General features: G+C 40.2%; 1 protein-coding gene across 5 annotated transcripts in view; it reads left to right on the top strand.

Moving 5' to 3' along the window:
• DMXL2 (Dmx like 2) overlaps positions 1 to 6,612 on the top strand; it is a 179,775-nt gene extending 173,163 nt beyond the window's left edge. For 4 of the 5 annotated variants that reach the window (XM_008016606.3, XM_008016604.3, XM_008016605.3 and 1 more), the window contains 4 exons: positions 804 to 895; positions 2,754 to 2,806; positions 4,079 to 4,296; positions 5,201 to 6,612. In XM_008016606.3, the coding sequence (XP_008014797.2) occupies positions 804 to 895; positions 2,754 to 2,806; positions 4,079 to 4,296; positions 5,201 to 5,410 (573 nt within the window). In that variant the 3' untranslated portion in view covers positions 5,411 to 6,612. Of the gene's footprint in view, positions 1 to 803; positions 896 to 2,753; positions 2,807 to 4,078; positions 4,298 to 5,200 lie in introns of those variants that run through there. The other variant, XM_073012175.1, reaches the window with a different exon arrangement.
• Positions 6,613 to 17,246: the final 10,634 nt, after the last annotated feature.

Genomic DNA, 17,246 nt, shown 5'->3' with positions numbered 1-17,246 from the left:
AATAGCCAATCCCAATGAGCCACCTTATTAATCCAAATTGGACTACAAAATACTTGGTGATGAAGACAAGTAGATCTTTACCTGATGGAGATATAGTGGGGGAAGGGAACACAGGAGAGGGTGGAAGGTGACACTGTCTTGTGTGAAACTTCAGGCTTCACATATATGGAGGAAGGTTCAGGAAGCCTTGAACCTCCTGGGGCCAGAGAGATTACCCAGATATTTTAAAAAAGTTTTCTAAACTATAGATATGTTCTTAATTATGTGTATAAGATATTTCTCTTAAATTAGTACACTATAGACTATACCTTGTCTATGCAGAAATGGAAGTAATCTTGAATTTATACTTTTGTCTTCAGTCAGATCTGCACCACTCTAATTCCAGACAGAAAAGCATGCATTATATTTTTTAAAATAACTTGACGTCCTAAGACTAGTTGGGTCTGTAAGCATTTCCTTTGTGGCTTATTATTAAAGCTTATTACATGTATTTGAGATCACTAGCACTAAAATTGACAGGGCTTAGGTAGGTTCATGTACTTTGATGTCCTATTCTTACATAATCTAAAAAACATGACCTCTAATTCTGTTTTTACCAACTCCAGTTATTAAAAATTATTGGACAGTAGCCAAGTATACACATGGTTAACCCTCGTACTATCGCTTATTCTTTTATTCTAGACTGAGTTTTTAAAAACTGTTCTTAGCTCATGCATATAGTATGTTATTAGCAGACTATGTTAGTACTGTATCAAATTTTATCTGATGGTAAAATAACATCAGTTGCACTTTGTTTTTCGTAGAGTTGGCAGTGCCACAGTAAAGCCACAAGTGACTTTGCATTTATTACCTCTTCAAGTCTAGTTGCCACATCTGGACACTCCAATGACAATAGGTAGGTTGACAGAAAAGCAAAGCAAGAAATATTAAAATGTTAGAAAAGTATTCTTGCTAAAAGTATGGATTTCTATTGGTAGGGTTTTTTCACTCTAGGTATTAAAAAAAAAAAAAAAAAAAAAAAAAACTTTGTTACATAATTCTTATTTCAGAGTATTTTTTCTTACCAAAAGGAGAAAAGCAAAAATGAAGGTTATTACTAATATGTGTAATTTTTATTTTAAAGCTCTTCAGTCTTTTTAAAACTACTACTGTTAACACTGTTAGTTTCTCCAGGACTAACAAGCATCTGACTGTCACCATCATTTTCAACATTTTTATTTTATTGTAGGAGGTTTGGGGGAATAGGTGGTGTTTGGTTACATGGGTAAGTTCTTCAGTGGCAATTGCTGAGATTTTAGTGCACCCATCACCTGAGCAGTGTACACTGTACCCAATGTGTAGTCTTTTATCCCTCACTCTCCTCCCACCCCCCCAAGTCCCCAGAGTCCATTATATATCATTCTGATCCTTTGCATCTTCATAGCTTATCTCCCACTTATAAGTGAGAACATATGACACATGATTTTCCATTCCTGAGTTACTTCACTTAGAATAATGGTCTCTAACTCCATCCAGGTTGCTGCATATGTGATTATTTCATTCCTTTTTATGAAGTATTCCATGGTGTATATGTACCACATTTTCTTTTTCCACTTGTTGGTTGATGGACATTTAGGTTGGTTCCGTAGTTTTGCAGTTGTGAATTGTGCTACTATAAACAGGAGTGTGCAAGTGTCTTTTTCATATAATGACTTCTTTTATTCTGAGTAGATACCCAGTAGTAGGATTGCTGGATTGAATGGTAGTTCTACTTATAATTCTTTAAGGAATCTCCATATACTGTTTTTCATAGTGGTTGTACTAGTTTACATTCCCACAGCAGTGAAGTGTCCCCTTTTCACCACCTCCATGCCAACATCTATTATTTTTTGGTTTTTTTAATTATGGCCATTCTTGCAGGAATAAGGTAGTATCGTATTGGAGTTTTAATTTGCATTTTCCTGGTAATTAGTGGTTTTAAGCATTTTTTCATGTTTGTTGCCCATTTGTATTTTGAGAATTGTCTATTCATGTCCTTTGCTCACTTTTGATGGGATTTTTTTGTTAAGTTCCTTGTGGATTCTAGATATTAGTCCCTTGTCAGATATATGCATTTTATTTTCTCCCACTCTGCGGGTTGCCTGTTTACTGTTGCTGTGCAGAAGCTTTTTATTTTAATTAGGTCCTATTTATTTTTGTTGCATTTGCCTTTGGGTTCTTGGTCATGAATTCTTTGTCTTAAAGTCAATGTCTAGAGTAGTTTTTTCGATGTTATCTTCTAGAATTTTTATGGTTTCAGGTGGTAGATTTAAGTTTGATCCATCTTGTGTTGATTTTTGTATAAGGTGAGAGATGAGGATTCAGGGACTAACAGGCATTTGACACTGTCCCCATCATTCTCAACATTTTTTTTGACCTCACATTGTTTTCATTAGCAACATGTGCCCAGGAAAAACATCTCCTTTCCCTGCAGTGGCTACCACCTGGGGATATAAAAGCATTCCTTATACTCAGGAAGTCATATCAGTTTCCTGGAGTGATAATGGAAAGGAGATGGGGTAGAGGATGCAGAGACAGGCAGGACCATTAAGATGGAACTGTGGAGTTTGTCCCTACCCCCATCCTAGTTGGGAATCACTAGTCTGTATAGGTGTGAGTGAACAAAAAAGATAATAATGAATAAGCAAAATATTTGATTGAAAGACAAGTTGTCCCTGGTGATGACTTAGAACAATTGTTTATGATATATTTTTGTTATTGTGTTTCTTTAAAAGAAATGTTTGCCTCTGGGACACATTAATATCACCCGGAAACAGCCTCATTCATGGTGAGTTAAGGTCTATGATTTTTAAAAACATACCATGAAGGAATAATACACCATGAAGGAATGCTTTCTTGGTTTTAATTAGTGAATCCAGTGAGTGTTTATTGTCAGGTTGAAAATGGAGAAATACTTAAAATGAATGACTAAAAATTTGGAAAGTTAATTAGCATATCTGGCTTTCTTGCTGAGTTAAAGATATATGGTCTCAGAAATCCAAAATAGTCTTTATATTGTATTCTATTCAGAAAATATGGTATGGATAGTGGTACAACTAACAGGCTATTTAAGAGATTAGTTGCAAAGTATTCATTGAGCTTAATAGAAAAGAGCATATTTTAAAGAATTGAACCTAATCATAAAATACATTTTGTCTTTTTTTCCTTTTTGTGGAGAGCAAGGTCTCACTGTATTGCTCAGACAGGTCTCAAGCTCCTAGGCTCAAGCTATCCTCCCACCTCTGCCTCCCTAAGTACTGGGATTAGGGGCATGAGCCGTCACACCTGGCCCTAACCATAAAATAAAACAAAGGTTAACCTTTATGATAATGACTAGAAATGTAAACAGTGCCATTTAAATATTCCTTTAAGACAGTACTTGCCAAATTAGTGTCCTAACTCTGTCTTCCACATAGTACCACCCAAAAAGTGCTCCATGCTCAAGTAAGTTTAGTTAAATGAAGTAAATTGTTTTACAGAAAGATTCTCAGTCTTTTAATACACTGATATGCATTTTGAAAGATGTCGTTACTTCTCAATTTTATTGCAGAATTCTGTGAACAGTGGTTAACATTGCTTACAGATTTTCTACATGTTAATTTGAATCCTTAATCATATTAAAATGCAAATACTCCTGGAAAGGATAATTTCTTAACTTGTAACTGAAAACATTCACACATTTCCTCATCGTGTTGTTGTGATGAGAGAACATGTACGGTACAGCACTTGGTTGGGTTAATACTCACCAACTCTGAGAAGCTTGGTCTCTGCTGTTCTGTATACTTTTTATGAGGCAGTATCACTTAGGGCTTAAGGTTTAAACTTTTTCTCTCTGTGTTCATTTCATATTGAGATTATGGATAAAAGATTTGTTCTGATTTTGCTTAATGTTTTTCTTTAATCATATGATTACAGAAATTCAATGACTTACAAAACAATAAATTGTTCCTTAGAATGAAAAATGCATCAGTAATTTCTGTATTTAAATGTGGATTTAGACATCATAGTTACCAAGATAAGAAATTGTTTTGAGAAAGTCTCTGACGTTTTTCTTCTTCAGGTTTCACATGCCATGATCATGGTGCCACAGTACTTCAATATGCACCCAAACAGCAACTCCTGATCTCGGGGGGTAGGAAAGGACATGTCTGCATTTTTGACATCAGGCAAAGGCAGCTCATTCACACATTCCAGGCCCATGACTCAGCTATTAAGGCTCTGGCACTGGATCCCTATGAGGAATATTTTACCACAGGTTCAGCAGAAGGTAACATAAAGGTGAGTCAGTACAAGAGGTTGGAATGTGCTAAAGACTTACTGAAAAGAGAAAAAACAAAAACTCCACATTCTTTGAAATAAAGCTTCGTGGAGATACCAAATGTCTCAACACTCTACCGCCTCCCTATGCTTCTGTATGGTTCTTTCTAAACTGTTACGGTCAATGAGATTATCAAACTCCGGACTTTGGTCATTAGAAAGCTTTAAAGCATTCTATTTTGAGTAAAGTGTATGAGTTTAATACATGAAAATTTTTGATGACATTAGTTTGGCTTCTTAGAAGCTTCTCCCCTCTCCTTCAGTACTCTTGTGTGTGGTAGAGGTGGCGTTTCCATTAAGTGAGCTAGCGCAGATGCTCCTTGACTTATAGTGGGAGTACGTCCTGACAAACCCATTATAAGCTAAAAATATTGTTAGGTTGAAAAACATACTTTCAACTTAATATTTTCAACTTACTGTGAGTTTATTGAGACTAACCTCCGCATAGGCCAAGGAGCATACTGAATGCGTATTGCTTTCACACTGTCATAAGTCTTAAGTCTTAAGTCACACCATCGTAAGTAGGGGACTGTCTGTACCACACTACTTTTACATAGCCTTAGGGCCTAGCTCAGCATGAGGAACACATTTAACTGAATTAACTCAAATAGTTAATTGAATTAGAGATGGGCTACATATGGTTAACATGAAACTATAAGAGGATGTGAAGAAAAAGGTGAAAGGAGGACAGTAAATGCATCGTGGGAGTGATGTTATTTTTCCCACTAAGATAAGCTCTTAGGAAAGAGGCAGTGGGTGGGAAGGTTGGGCTTTAGTGAGATCACTTGGACCAAGGGAGCAGAAGGGCCATGTTTTTGCTTTTGGTCTTTTCGTAATGTATTTTTAACTCTTTGTTTTGCACCAGGTTTGGAGATTGACAGGCCATGGCCTCATTCATTCATTTAAAAGTGAACATGCTAAGCAGTCCATATTTCGAAACATTGGGGCCGGAGTCATGCAGATTGACATCATCCAGGGCAATCGGATCTTCTCCTGTGGTGCAGATGGCACGCTGAAAACCAGGGTTTTGCCCAATGCTTTTAACATCCCTAACAGAATTCTTGACATTCTATAGATTTAAAGATTGGGGTTTTATTTTTATATCCATTTCAATTAAAAGGCACAGTACAGTAATCACTAGGCAATTCTGCTTTCTAAGCAGTTAACATTGAAAACAGAGAATCTCTGTGTAGAATTCGAATATGACCCAAGCTGAGTATTATCTATATAGGTTGGTGGAATGAATGTGCATGTACCTTATTATGCTGACATACTAAAAAAATAAAACCTAGTATTGTATGAAGGATAGCTATTCTTTACAGCATTTAGCAAACCTGATTCAGAAAACATTTGAGATTAGCAAATTAGTAACTTGAAATAATGAAAAGGACGTTTATACCAAATTAAGGAAGAAAATGTTGCTGATTCGGGTTTTTCTTCCTGTTCTTACCACTGACTGAAGCATGCCTGCAGTCTCCTCCTCTGTTGAATGAAGGATAATCATAAGGTGTTAGGAGCGCTAGACCACCAGGAAAACTTTCTTAGCTGTGGAGCAGTGCGCATTGACCAGTTCTCTGCTGGGAGAGGTTATTTCCATTCTTTCCTGCTGAATATTTTTCCTGTTAGTGTTTATACTGAGCTAGTACTGTAACTTGCAAATGAGTGCAAATTTAAATGCAATGTTTTCCTCACAATTTGCACATTTACATTTTTTGGACTGCTAGTTTTTCTATTTAAATATTTGCCTTCATGTTAGGAATGTACTATGTGAACATGACATATTTGTAGTTAACCAAACACACCTTCTTAGTCCAGTTTAGTACGTTTTCTTTTCGTGTATTCAAAGTTAAACACTCACAACATTTAAGGATATGTTGAAACTACACCAATAGAGCATTTCATACCATAATTAAAATGAATGTTAGGCTTCTTGTGGCCAGTTAATAGTTGATGAGATTGGTGATATTATTTATTGCCACAGCCTATTGTATAAACTATGCAGAGTTAAATATTTGCTTGTAAAATATTAGCCAATGTTGTCATTACTTTGATGTATTTCCTTGGTTATGACCAAAAATATGTTGATATACTGAAACTAATGTCTGTGTGTTTAAATGTTTACCAGCAAATTGTCTTATGTTAATGAGAATGTTTAATGCCTGTGTGGTAAATAGTAAATACAATGGCATAAAAGTAACTTTCTCTGAAGATGATGTGATGTTGAGGCTGTGAAATATGTATGTAAAAGAAAAATAAATGTTATTTGTTAGAGTTTTATTTTAGTTTGATCTGTTTAAATAGACTGCTCTGGCATTCTTTGATACTGTTTTTGACAGTTGAGATTTTTAATTGGATAAAATGTTTTAACTGTTAGAGACTTTGCAAGCCATTAGGCAGTTTATTCATTCATAAGTATTTACTGAATACCTTATATACCAAAGCCATTCTAGGAAATGGGATACAGTGGAGAGCCAGACAGAGAAAGCACACAATGTTGAGATTTAGTTGGGCAAGAGCTAACTTCACTATACCTTCTCCAGACAGATTTGAAGTTTATTGCATGAAGTACTAACCTTATACCCAAAACTCAAATCTGAGTCTTGGCTCTTTGCTTGCTCCTAAGTAAGGGAGGTCAGAATATGCCCATTGACAAGAACAGCCAGGAAAATGAGCTTGTGAGAGACATCTCAATGCCTAAAGGAAAACTCACTCAAAGGAGCTTTCAGAAAAAAGGGAAGAGAACTTTCTCTGTCAGATAAAAGCAGTAAGAGTCTCCAGATTCACCTTCTAGCTTGAAACAACTAAAAGAAAAAAAGAACACAAAATATATAAACAATGGTTCTCAAGGCATTAAGCATCAGGTAGGGAGTGACTGATCCCTGAGAGGTGAGCATTTTAATTGTCCCAACTTACCACCTTGAGAAAGTTTCTAGGCCACAGGCAGGAAGAGAACCCAGGCAGAGCTTAATGGTCTCTCCAAGTTGCCAAGATAGAACTGCAAGTCTGGGGAATAGAATGTGGCTAGAGTTTGCAGGCCAAAGGCAACAGAGCTGCATAGGGAGAGGTGCACAGAAGGTCTGTGTTAGTCTGTTCTCACACTGCTATAAGGACATACTTGAGACTAGGTAATTTATAAAGGAAAGAGATTTAATGGACTCATAGTTCCACATGGTCGGGGAGACCTCACAATCATGGCAGAAGGAAAAGGAGGACCAAAGGCACATCTTACATGGTGGCAGGTAAGAAAGCATGTTCAGGGAAACTGCCCTTTATAAAAATCATCAGATCTCGTGAGACTTACTATCAGGAGAACAGCATGGGAAGAATCTGCCCTCGTGATTCAGTTACCTCCCACTGAGTCCCTCACACAACACTTGGGGATTATGGGAGCTACAATTCAAGATGAAATTGGGTGCGGACACAGTCAAACCACATCAAGATCCTCCTCAATATTTGAGCTGAAAAGGACATCAGTGTATGTGTATGAGCAAACTACTGGCACCCAGGACAATAGCCATTGAAAGGGATTAGAGGTAACAATCTAATCACACAAAGCTAGGAATTCAGCAGGCCCGCCTTATCTGTGGCTTTGCTTTCCGTGGTTTCAGTTACCTGTGGTTAGCCATGGTCTGAAAATAGGTGAGTACAGTACAATAAGAAATTGAGAGAGGGAGAGACCATATTCACATAGCTTTTATTACTGTATATTAATTGTTGTATTATTGTTGATCTTTTACTGTGCCTGATTCGTAAATTACACTTTTTGAGACAGAGTCACTCAGTCGCCCAGGCTGGGGTGCAGTGGTGTGATCTCAGCTCACTGCAACCTCTGCCTCCTGGGTTCAGACGATTCTCATGCCTCCGCCTCCCAAGTAGCTGGAAGCACAGGCATGTGCCACCATGCCCGGCTAATTTTTGTATTTTTAGAAGAGATGGGGTTTCACCATGTTCGCCAGGCTGGTCTTGAACTCCTGACCTCAAGTAATCTGCCTCTCTCAGCCTCTCAAAGTGCTGCGATTACAGGTATGAGCCACCATGCCTGGCCTAAACTGTATCATACGTATATATAGAAAGGAAAACACAGATATAGGGTTCGTTACCATCTGCAGTTTTAAGCATCCATCCACTGGAGTCTTGGAACATCTACCCTTGTAGATAAGGTGGGGGGACTACTGTCATTCATATTCTCACAAACCAGCTGGAAAACCTCATAATTCATGGGGCATTAGGTAGTACTCTCAAGGATTTTGCTGCAGTAGCAAGACAAAATTAGTCCTAGGATAAACACTATCATGGTCCTGCCTAAAAACGCTAAAAAGGAAATGACCAAATTGTTTCCCAAATAGCTAAATTTTATCTGAGAACATAGCTCCAGAATATTTGTAGGAATACAAAAATATCCAACACTCAACAAGCTAAAATTCACAATATTTGACATGAAAAAAAAATGCATGAAAACTAGGTAAATACAAACCATAATGAGGGAAAACATACATCAAAACAGATCTAGAAATAACACAGATGATAAAATTAATAGCATTATAACTATTTCATGTGTCCAAGAAGCTAGAGAATTCAATGTTGTGGGAGACAGGGAAGACACACAGATTCAAATCAAACTTACAGAAATGAAAACTATAATGTTTGAGATTTAAAAATACACTGGATTCACAGCAGATTAGACATTGCAGAGAGAAAAATTAGCGAATATGAAGGCACAATAGAGACTATCCAAAAGGAAACACTTTTAAAAAACACTGGAACCAAGTAACGCCGGTGAGCTCTGGGACAACTTTGAGCATCCTAATGTATGTGTAATTGGAGTCCCTGAGGGAGGAAGGTAAAGAAAAAATAAAATAATGGCCAAATATTTTCCAGTTTTGATTCAACCACAGATCCAAGAGGTTTAATGAAACTCAAGCACAGGAAACAAGGAAAATATAGCAATACTCATCACAATCAAATTGCTTAAAATCAGTGATAAGAGAAAAATGTTAGGATCACAAAGAAAATAGACACATTGCATACATAAGAACAAAGGTAAGGATGACAGCAGATTTATTTCAGGAACAATGCAAACCAGAAGAGTGGAGCAACATCTTTAAAGTACTGGAAGCAAAACAGCTGTCAATCTAGAATTCTTTGCCCAGTGAAAATACCTTTCAAAAATGAAGTTTATAAGACATGAAAAGGGTAAAATAATTCATCGCCAGCAAATCTGCTCTATAAGAAATATCAAAGGAATATAAAGAAAGTTTCTCAATCAGAAGGCAAAATGATACCAGATGGAAATACAGATTATTCAAAGGAATAAAGAGTACCAGCAATTATAACTACATAAGTAAATTACATAAAGACGTTTCCTCATTGTTTAAATCTCTCCTAGACAATTGTTTAAAGCATAATAAGTAAGGCCAGTCGTGGTGGCTCGCGCCTGTAATCCCAGCAATTTGGGAGGCCAGTTGGGGTGGGGGCGGATCATCTGAGGTCAGGAGTTCAAGACCAGCCTGGCCAACGTGGTGAAACCTTGTCTCTACTAAAAATACAAAAATTAGCCAGGCATGGTGGTGGGCATCTGTAATCCCAGCTACTCAGGAGCCTGAGGCAGAAGAATTGCTTGAACCTGGGAGGTAGAGATTGCAGTGAGCCGAGACTGCACCACTGCACTCTAGCCTGAGTGACAGAGCACAACTGTCTCAAAAACATTTTAAAAAGCGTAAGTAATAATGTATTGTGTGTATATGTACAGGTAAAACGTATGACAACATCAGCACAAAGGCCAGGAGAGGAGAACTAGAAGTATACTGTTGTAAGCTTCTTACACTATATGTGAAGTGATATATCACTTAAAGTTAGATAAAAATCTACAGTATAATTAGTTTGGGGAGCGACATCAGCAAGATAGCAGAATGGGACTTTCCAATGCTCACCCCTCACAGAAACACCAATTTAAAGAACTATCCATGCATGAAAATACACTCACAAGAGCTAAGGAAACCAAATGAGAGATTACAGCACCTGAACGTTGCACAGAAATGAGAAAAGATGCTGTGAAGAGGATAGGAAAGAGTTTTACAAAAAGGACCCATGCCACCCTCCCTCCAACCCTGGGTGGTATGATGTGGAGAGAAATACCTTCCGCATGCGGGATAGAGAGGGAGGTGAGCACCAGAATGGTACCTCGGACCCCAACACCAGGCCTGCCCCAGTAAAACCCAGTGCTAGACCCCTATTGCCCAGATTTCAGGCCAGTACCTGCAGACTGAGCCTCTAAGCCCATCTAAGCAGCAGGCAGATTCCTGCAGCCCCAGGCCCCTCACTGGACTTCGTTTCTGGGCCATTTCTAGGCTCGCCTCAGCAGCCCCAGGCTCTGGACTGGTTCCAATGCCAGGCCAAACACCGCAGTCAGGCTCCAGGATGGCCCCAAGGACTCAGTCCTCAGATCCATCCAGTGACAGGCAGACCCTACTGGATCTAGGCTCCAGACAAGACCCCATGGAGCTGCCTGCAGGCCTACCTTGGTGCCAGTGGACTTATTCTCTCAGACCTACCCCAGGGCTGGGTTGTCCCCAGTGGCTTCATGCTCCAGACTGATCCCAGTGCTGGACTGGCCTCTATAGCCCTGGGCTTCGGGCTCCCTCCAGTGTTGCGCCAGTCCCTGCAGCCCCAGTCATCAATGGGACACCCATGGACCCAAGCTCCAGGCCTGCCCTAGCACCAGTTTAGTACTTGCAGCCTCAGGCTCCAGACTATTCTCAGGCTCCAGGCCTGTCCCACTGCCAGGATGGCCCCAGTGACCTAAGGCTCCAGACTGCCCACAACACCTGACTGGCACCAGCAGCCTCAGGCTCCAGGCTGGCCCTGCAACCCCAGACTCCAGACCAGCCTTCGTAGACCTGGTTTCCAGGTCCTCCCCAGCCTCAAGCCAGCATTCACAGACCCAGCCTCCAGCCAGCCCTTGCCGACCAGGGACCCAGTCTGCCCCAGTGCCAGGTTGGGCCTACACAACCCCAGACTTCAGGCTAGTACATGCAGACCCATCCTGTAGGCCTGCTCCAGCACTAGATTGGCAGCCATTGACCCCAATACCAGGATGGCCCTGGCAGTCCTGAGCTCCAGAGCAGCTTAGTGCAGGCTGGCCCACATAACCCCAGGTTTCAGGCCCACCCCAGCACCAGGTAGACACCCCTGGCCACAGGCAACAGATTGACACTTGTTGCCTCAGGAACCAGTCTGTGTTAGCTCCAGGTTGGCCTTTGCAGTCCCAGACTCCAGGCTGGCATGCATAGACCCAGCCTCCAGGTTTTCCCAGCAACAGGCTGGCCCCCATGGTCCCAGGCTCTATGCCTGCCCTAGCACTAGGTCAGCACCCACAAACCCCAGTCCCAAGCTGGTATGTGTGGACACAGGCTCTTGGCCTATCCAGTGCCACGCCAGTTCTTACAAACCCATGCTCCAGCAGACCCAAGGTTCAGACCTGTCCTAGTAGACCCAGTAGCAGGCTAGCCCCTGCAGACTCAGGACCCAGACCTGGCCCTACAGACTCAGAGTCAAGGTCTCTCCCAGTGGACTTGTATGCCAGGATCATCCCATTGCCTGGCTAGACCCTGCAGATTCACAGTCAAAGCCTGTATGTACCCCAGCACTAGATCAGTTCCCATAGACCTCATCAACAGGTCTACTCCAGTGAATCTAGGCTCATAGACCTAGGCACCAGGCCCGCCCACCCAAGAACACAAGAAGCAAGCCTGCCCATGGGCCATAACAGATAGCCTGGCCAGAATCTCTGGATAGGTTGACTGGTGAAGCACTTGCCCAACCAAAGCAAGTCAGCAAAGACTCAAATCAGTCCCTTTCTGACATGAATGCATGGCCACATGAGTCAAGAACAATCAGGGACACATGACACCACCAAAAGAACAAGATAAAGCACTAGCAACTGACCCTAAAGAAATGAAAACTTACGATCCAGCAACTACACTTTTGGATATTTACTAAAAAGTCAGTTTGTTGAAGAGATGTTTGCACAGTTATCTTTATCGTAGCACTGTTCACTATAGTCATCTTAAGAAATCAACCTAAGGGTCCATCAACGAATGAATAAAGAAGATGAGGTATATATACGAATGAAATATTATTCAATCTTTATAAGGAAGGAAATACTATCATTTGTGATAACGTGGATGGGTTTGGAGAACACTATGCTAAGTGAAATAAGCCAGGCATCGCTGGGCACTGGGGGAAAGAGAACACATCAATTGTGAGGCAATGAACTCAGTGCTGTCCTATTAGAGCAGAAAGGGAAACCAGACCACACTCAGCTGATGCCTGTCCATGGAAGGAACATTTAAACCAACCGTAGCCAGAGGGGAATCACTGATCCCAGCAGTCTGAACTTGAGTGCCTGTAAACCTTGCCACTGAGGTCAACAGTGCTCTGTGTCTCCAGGTAAACTTGAAAGACAGTCTAGGCTATAAGGACTGCAACTCTTAGGCAAGTCCTAGTGCTGAATTACACCAAGACAGTGGACTTGGAGGGGACATACGAGACACCAGCTGGAGCACTTAAGGGAGAGCTGGCGTCACCTCTTCCCTAACCCCAAGCTACATAGCTCATGGTCCCAAGAGAGACCTCTTCCTTCCACTTGAGGAGAGGAGAGGGAAGAGTGGGGAGGACTGTATCTTATTACATCTAAAATACCAGCCCAGCAACAGCACAATAGGATACCATTCAGAGTCATGAGGCCCCTATTCCAGGCCCTCAGATGACATTTCTAGCTCTCAGATGACATTTCTAGACACACACTAGGCCAAAATGGAACCCATTACCTTGACAGAAAGAATCCAGTCTGGGCACGATTCATCACCTGCTAACTGGAGAGCCCTTGGGCCCTGAATAACTAGGAGTGATACCCAACTATTATACTGAGGGCCTTAGGTAAGCCTCTGAGATCTGCTGGCTTCAGATGAGACTCAGTACTTTCCCAGCTGTGGTGGCAACAGGGAAAAACTCCTTCTGCTTCAGAAAAGCAGAGGGAAAAGAGTCTTGCACTTTAGGTACCAACACTGCCACAGGAGGGGAGAGCACCAAGAGGGCTCTTGGTCCCTCAATTCCAAGACATGACTCTTAGATGGCATTTCAGGACCTGCCATGGGCCAGAGGGGAGCCCACTGTCCTGAAGGGTGAGTCTTAGGCCAGACAGCATTCACGACAAGCTGATTTAAGAAACCTTGTGCCTTAAGGGAACATCAGCAGTAATCTGGTAGTACTCCTTGTGGCTTGGGGTGGCAGTGGCTGTGGGGTGAGGCTCCTGTCCCTTTGGAAAGGGAAAGGAAAAGTGAGAAGGACTGCATCATGTAGTTAGAGTGCCAGCTCAGCTGCAATACAATAGAACACCAAGTAGACTTCTAAGGATTTTTAACTCTAGTCTCTGATTCCCAGATGGCACTTCTGGACCCACCTGGGGCTTGGGCAATGTCCCTGCCCAGAAGGGAAGGACAAAGGTCTGACTGGCTTTGGCACCTGGTGATTATAGAGTCCAAGGGCCTTGAGTGAACATAGGCAGTAGTCAGGGAGTGGTTGCAGCTGGCCTTGGAGGACACCCAGTGCTGTGCTGGCCTCAGGTCTGATGCAGTGCAGTCATACTGGTGGTGGCCACAGAGGTGCTTGTGTCACACCACCCTCAGCTTTAGCTGGCTCAGAAGAGAAACAGAGACTCTGTATGTTTGGGAGAAAGTTAAGGGAAGAGAACAAGAGTCTCTGCCCAGAAAACCAGAGAATTCTGGATCTTATCCAAGACCATCAAGGCAGTACCTCTACAAATCTTCAAGAATGACAGTGTTACTGGGCTTGGGTTACCCCCTCAGGCAGATACAGCTTAGATCAATATACCAAAGTCCTTTTAAATATCTGGAAAGTCTTCCCAAGAATGACAGCTACAAATAACCCCAGACAGTGAAGATTACAATAAGTCCCTAACCCTTCAATGCCCAGACACTAAAGAACATTTACTAGCATCAACATCCAGGAAAACATGACCTCACCAAATAAACTAAATAAACCACCAGAGACTAATCCTAAAGAAACAGAGATATGTGACCTTTCAGACAGAGAATTCAAAATAGCTGTGTTGAAGAAATTTAAATAAATTCAAGATAACACAGAAGGAATTCAGAATTCTATGAGATAAATGTAACTAAGAGATTGAAATAATTAAAAGGTATGAAGCAGAAATTCTGGAGCTGAAACTTGCAATTGGCATACTGAGGAATTCCAAGTCCTTTAATAGCAGAACTGATCAAGCAGAAGAAAGAATTAACGAGCTTGAAGACAGGCTATTTGAAAATACACAGTCAGAGGAGACAAAAGGAAAAAGAATAAAAAACAATAAAGCACAACTACAGGATCTAGAAAACAGCCTCAAAAGGGTAGATATAACACTCATTGGCCTTAAAGAGGAGGTAGAGTACAAAATAGGGGTAGAAAGTTTATTCAAATGGATAACAGAAAACTTCCCAAACCTAGAGAAAGATATCAATATCCAAGTGCAAGAAAGTTATTAAACATGAAACAAATTTAACCCAAAGAATACTGCATCTAGACATTTAATAATCAAATTCCCAAAGGTCAAAGATAAAGATCCTAAAAGCACCAGAGAAAATAAATAAATAAATAACATACAGTGAAGCTCCAATAACTGCCAGCCGACTTTTCAGTGGAAACCTTACAGACTTTACAGGAGGGAGTGGCATGACATATTTAAAGTGCTGAAAAAAACAAATGAATACTTTTACCCCAGAATAGTATATCCAGCAAAAACATCCTCCAAACATGAAGGGGAAATAAGGACTTTCCCAGATAAACAAACCTGATAGATTTCGTCAATGCCAGACCTGTCCTACAAGAAATGCTAAAGGGAGTACTGCAACCAGAAAGAAAATAAAATATCAATGAATAAATAATCACTCGAAGGTACAAAACTCACTGGTAATAGTATGTACACTGAGAAATAAAGAATATTATAACACTGTAAGTGTACTGTGTAATCCTCTGTTATCCTAAGTAGAAAGACTAAATGATGAACCAACCAAAAATAATAACTATGACAACTTTTCAAGACAGTTAAGATTTATAAGATATAAATAGAAACAACAAAAATTTAAAAAGGAGGGGGATGAAGTTAAGGCATAGACTTTTATTAGTGTTTTTTTTTTTTTGCTTGTTTATGCGAATAGTGCTAAGTTGTTATCAGGTTAAAATAATGGGTTATAAGATAGTATTTGAAAGCATCATGGTAACCTCAAATCAAAAAACATACAATGGATACACAGAAATAAAAAGCAAGAAACTAAATCATATCACCAGAGAAAATCACCTCTACTAGAGGAAGACAGTAAGAAAAAAATGAAGAGAAGATTACAAGGAACCAGAAAACAAATAATAAAATGGCAAGAGTACGTTCTTACTTATCAATAACAACATTGAATGTAAATGGACTAAACTCTCCAATCAAAAAACAGACTGGCCGAATGGATGAAGAAACAAGACCCATTGATCTGTTGCCTACAAGAAACACACTTCACCTACAAAGACACACATAGACTGAAAACAAAAAGTTGGAAAAAGATATTCCATGCCAATGGAAACCAAAAGAGAGCAGGAGTAGCTCTACTTATATTAGACAAAACAGATTTCAAGAAAAAAACTATAATAAGAGACAAAGAAGGTCACTATGTAATGATAATGGGGTCAATTTAGCAAGAGGACATAATTTTAAATATATATGCACCCAACACTGGAGCACCCAGATACATAAAGGAAATATTCCTAGAGCTAAAGAGAGATTGGCTTCAATACAGTAATAGCTGGAGATTTCAACACTGCACTTTCAGTATTGGACAGATCTTCCAGACAGAAAATCGATAAAGAAACACCATACTTAATCTGCACTATAGAACAAATGGATCTAATAGACATTTATAGAATGTTGCATCCAGTGGCTGCAGAGTACACACTCTTTTCCTCAGCACATGGATCATTCTGAAGGATAGACCGTATGTTAGGTCACAAAACAAGTCTTAAAACATTCAAAGAAACTGCAATCATATCAAGCATCTTCTCTGACCACAATAGAATATAACTAGAAAACAAGAGAAATTTTGGAAACAATACAAACACAGGGAAATTAAACAATACGTTCCTGAATGACCAGTGTGTCAATTAAGAAATTAAGAAGGAAAATTTCTTGAAACAAATAACAATCAAAACACGACATACAAAAACCTATGGGATACAGCAACTAAAAAAGGTAAGTTTATAGCTATAAGTGCCGACATCTGAAAAGAGGAAAAACTTCAAATAAACAATTTTTTTTTTTTTTTTTTGGAGACAGAGTCTCACTTTGTCACCCACACTGGAGTGCAGTGGTGTGATCTTGGCTCACTGAAATCTCCACCTCCCAGGTTCAAATGATTCTCCTGCCTCAGCCTCCTGAGTAGATGGGATTACAGGTGTGTGCCACCATGCCTGGCTAATTTTTGTATTTTTAGTAGAAATGAGGTTCACACTGGCCAGGCTGTTCTCGAACTCTGGGCCTCAAGTGACCCACCTTTCTTGACCTCCCAAAATGCTGGGATTACAGGCATGAGCCACCGTGCCTGGCTTACAACGCATCTTAAAGAGCTAGAAAAACAAGAGCAAACCAAACCCCAAATTAACAGAAGAAAATAAATAAAGATCAGAGCAGAAATAAATGAAATTGAAAAAATACATAAAAGTTCAATGAAACAAAAAGTTCATTTTTTGAAAAAGTTAAACAAAATTGACAAAACTTCAGCCAGACTAAGAAAAACAGAGAGGGGCCTGGTGCGGGGGCTTATGCCTGGAATCCCAGCACTTTGGAAGGCCAAGGC

Source organism: Chlorocebus sabaeus, chromosome 26 (assembly GCF_047675955.1).
Source record: "Chlorocebus sabaeus isolate Y175 chromosome 26, mChlSab1.0.hap1, whole genome shotgun sequence".
Classification (NCBI taxonomy): domain Eukaryota; kingdom Metazoa; phylum Chordata; class Mammalia; order Primates; family Cercopithecidae; genus Chlorocebus; species Chlorocebus sabaeus.
Note: the sequence above shows the minus strand (reverse complement) of the source record. Positions and strands in the feature narration are given on the sequence as shown.